We start from the raw sequence: 2,996 nt of genomic DNA on the forward strand, positions 1-2,996 counted from the left end.
GTGTGTGTGTGTGTTTTCCAGGTGTACTTGCCCTGTGTGCTGCAGACAAAGAAGCGCTATGTGGGCTACATGTACGAGAGCCTTGACCAAAAGGAGCCTGTGTTTGACGCCAAAGGGATCGAGACGGTGCGGCGCGACGGCTGCCCTGCTGTTTCCAAGGTAACAGGCAAACCGACAACCCCCCGTCTCACTGTGCTCTACACCAATCACAGCCACACCAGCTTTCCTCCCGCTCTCGTTCACTCAGACTGCTTCACATGTGTCAATCAGGGGAAAGGGCCCTGCCTGCTCGGGGACGTGGCTGGTTTTGTGTCTAGACCCTGAAATGTCCCAGTGTTAACCGTTGCAATCCTGTTTAAATATCATGGGATTAAACTCTCATTTGTGCTTTTATTATATTTTAAATTATTTTTTTATTTTATAGTATTGTTTGTTCTGTCCTCCCCAGATTCTGGAGCGTTCCATTAAGCTGCTGTTTGAGACTCGGGACATCAGCCAGGTGAAGCAGTTCGTGCAGCGTCAGTGTGTCAAAGTTCTGGACGGCCGGGCCAGCATGCAGGACCTGACCTTCGCCAAGGAGTACCGGGGCAGTGGCTCGTACCGGCCCGGAGCCTGCGTGCCTGCCCTGGAGCTCACCAGGTGTGTGTGTGTGTGCGCAGCAGAGAGCAGGAGAGTGAGAAAGAGCTTGCTGTCAACAGTTACAGTAGTCAGTGTGAATCCAATTACTTCTTCCCACAGTGCTCATTGTCTGGCTGCACTAGCCTCAATGTACAGTACCTGAGTCTGTTGCTAGGCAACCAAGCTTCAGAGGGAAATATTGAGGCTCATTCATGAGCACTGGTACAGTTTATGTCATGAGTTGTTTCTGGATTTCTGGTGTGAATGATTGGACAGGTTTTACAGTAATTTCCAGTAGAAGAGGTCAAACTAAAAGCTCGGAGCTCCAACAGTTAGGATGAAGGTTTTGTGTTTTCTTTCCTCTCAGGAGGATGATGGCGTACGACCGTCGACTGGAGCCGCGCGTGGGTGAGCGGGTGCCCTACGTGGTTGTATACGGAATGCCTGGTGTGCCCCTCATTCAGCTGGTGCGACGGCCCATGGAGGTGCTGCAGGACCCGAGCCTCCGCCTCAACGCCACCTATTACATCACCAAGCAGATTCTGCCGCCATTGGCGCGCATGTTCCAGCTGATCGGAGTGGACGTGTTCAGCTGGTACCAGGAGCTCCCCCGGGTGAGACTAACAGGAGTTTCCATTTCATGACAGGAAATGAGCAGCCATTATGGTTTTTATCTCAACTCTGCAGATGAGTGGGGGTGATAATTCACATAGCACCCACATGAAAACCTTCAGAATAAAAGTAGGCAAAAGGAGCATAAATGACTAATTAATAAACATCCCATAATAACCATAACCATATGTTTGACTGATAACTGTCAGTTTTTTACTGTTGAACACAATAGAAAGAGGACTGGTTCGTGTCAAAATAAAAGGTTTCACTCAGTGCATTTAGTGGAGAGAGAGAACAAAGGAGGAAGAGAAAATCTCTCCCGTGCTTCCTGCTGAGGATCGAATGAGATTCATCAAACGGCAGCGCTGCTGCCTCAGTCTTTGTATCAACACTGAAGTCAGCTACTAGTCTCACAGAGCACACACGCCACCTGCTGGTGGAGCTGAAAGCAGAGTTTCAAATGATGAATGACCATACAGCATTGTGTGAATGAAGCAGCTACGCCCACATAGCGAAACTGGTCCATCCCAGTCACAGTCCACAGGTGGTCCGGATCGGGTAGCCACATATGGTCCATGACACTGCCACATCTCAACTGTATGACCATAGCTGGCCCTATTCTGGCTCTAAGTCAGACAGGTTTCAGCACTGGCTCCAGAACTGAACCATGACACTTAATTAATACACACAGTCGCCATATGTAGCCCAGAGGATCAACTATGACAGTATTATTATTATAATATTATAAATATTCGATTTTTCACATCATGCCATTTGCAAAACTGGATGTAACTGTAAAATGTCAATCTCTTTTCCTCCCCTCCTTTCTTCCTCCCATGTTTTACAATTTAATCCAACTTTTCAGTCATAAGGCTGCGGTTATCTTCTCCTACATAATCCTGACAATGTTTTAGGACAATGAAATACATTCTGGGGGATTGTCAGCCCTTTGAAGAGTTTTCATGGATAATTTCTCGTCTCTGCACACAGATCCAGAAGGCGTCCTGCTCCTCGGTGATGGGTGGAGAGGAAGGGGGGAGGAAGGGAACCATTTCCCAGTACTTCACCACGCTTCACTGCCCCGTGTGCGACGAGCTGACCCAGCTGGGCGTGTGCTCACGGTGCCGCGCAGAGCCCCAGCGAGTCGCAGTTACACTCTACCAGGACATGAGACAGTGGGAGAGTCAGCAAGACCAGCTGCTGAAGGTGAGAGACTGCTGGCTCACATAGTTGTGATGTTTATCTTGTTTTCAGTTCACAAACTTTTTCATTCTCCTCATAACAAAAAACATACATGTATGATATCAATAGTAATGTTTTATATGGCAAATGTCTATACTAAACTGTATATTCCCACATTCACTGTCCCTGTTTGGCAATCATTTCCTTCTTGTAACTATAAAGACCAAAATCTGATAATCAGACCAGACTTTGACCCAGTCGCCATGGGTTGGTTCAGATGGTCATATAGATAAAGCACCATTAAACCAGTGGTTTCACTCTGAGCTGGAAGGGTAGGGAAACATAGATCAAATACTTTTCACATCTTTTCTAAAGCTTTGGTTTCTAACCTGGGGTCCTGACCTCCACTAGAAGTCTCTAAAACCTCACAGGGGGTTGTAAGGCCAGAGACAGTAAACTGATTGTATAAAAAGTATAAAGAATATCTCTGATGTAATATTTACATGAAAATAATCTTATAGCACTTAGTAGTTATTGTGTTCATTGTACAGTTTATCAGCTGTTCTCTACTGTTGTTATGCATT

General features: G+C 46.5%; 1 protein-coding gene across 1 annotated transcript in view; it reads left to right on the forward strand.

Moving 5' to 3' along the window:
• The window catches only part of LOC118341058 (DNA polymerase zeta catalytic subunit-like), a gene marked incomplete in the record, with an annotated part of 68,493 nt that overhangs the window by 64,247 nt on the left and 1,250 nt on the right, over positions 1 to 2,996 (forward strand). The window contains 4 exon segments of the mRNA XM_035679232.1: positions 22 to 159; positions 449 to 639; positions 986 to 1,232; positions 2,221 to 2,436. Coding sequence (XP_035535125.1) covers positions 22 to 159; positions 449 to 639; positions 986 to 1,232; positions 2,221 to 2,436 — 792 coding nt within the window.

Source organism: Morone saxatilis, unplaced genomic scaffold, assembly GCF_004916995.1.
Source record: "Morone saxatilis isolate NCDOM2014 unplaced genomic scaffold, NCSU_SB_2.0 Contig7, whole genome shotgun sequence".
Classification (NCBI taxonomy): domain Eukaryota; kingdom Metazoa; phylum Chordata; class Actinopteri; family Moronidae; genus Morone; species Morone saxatilis.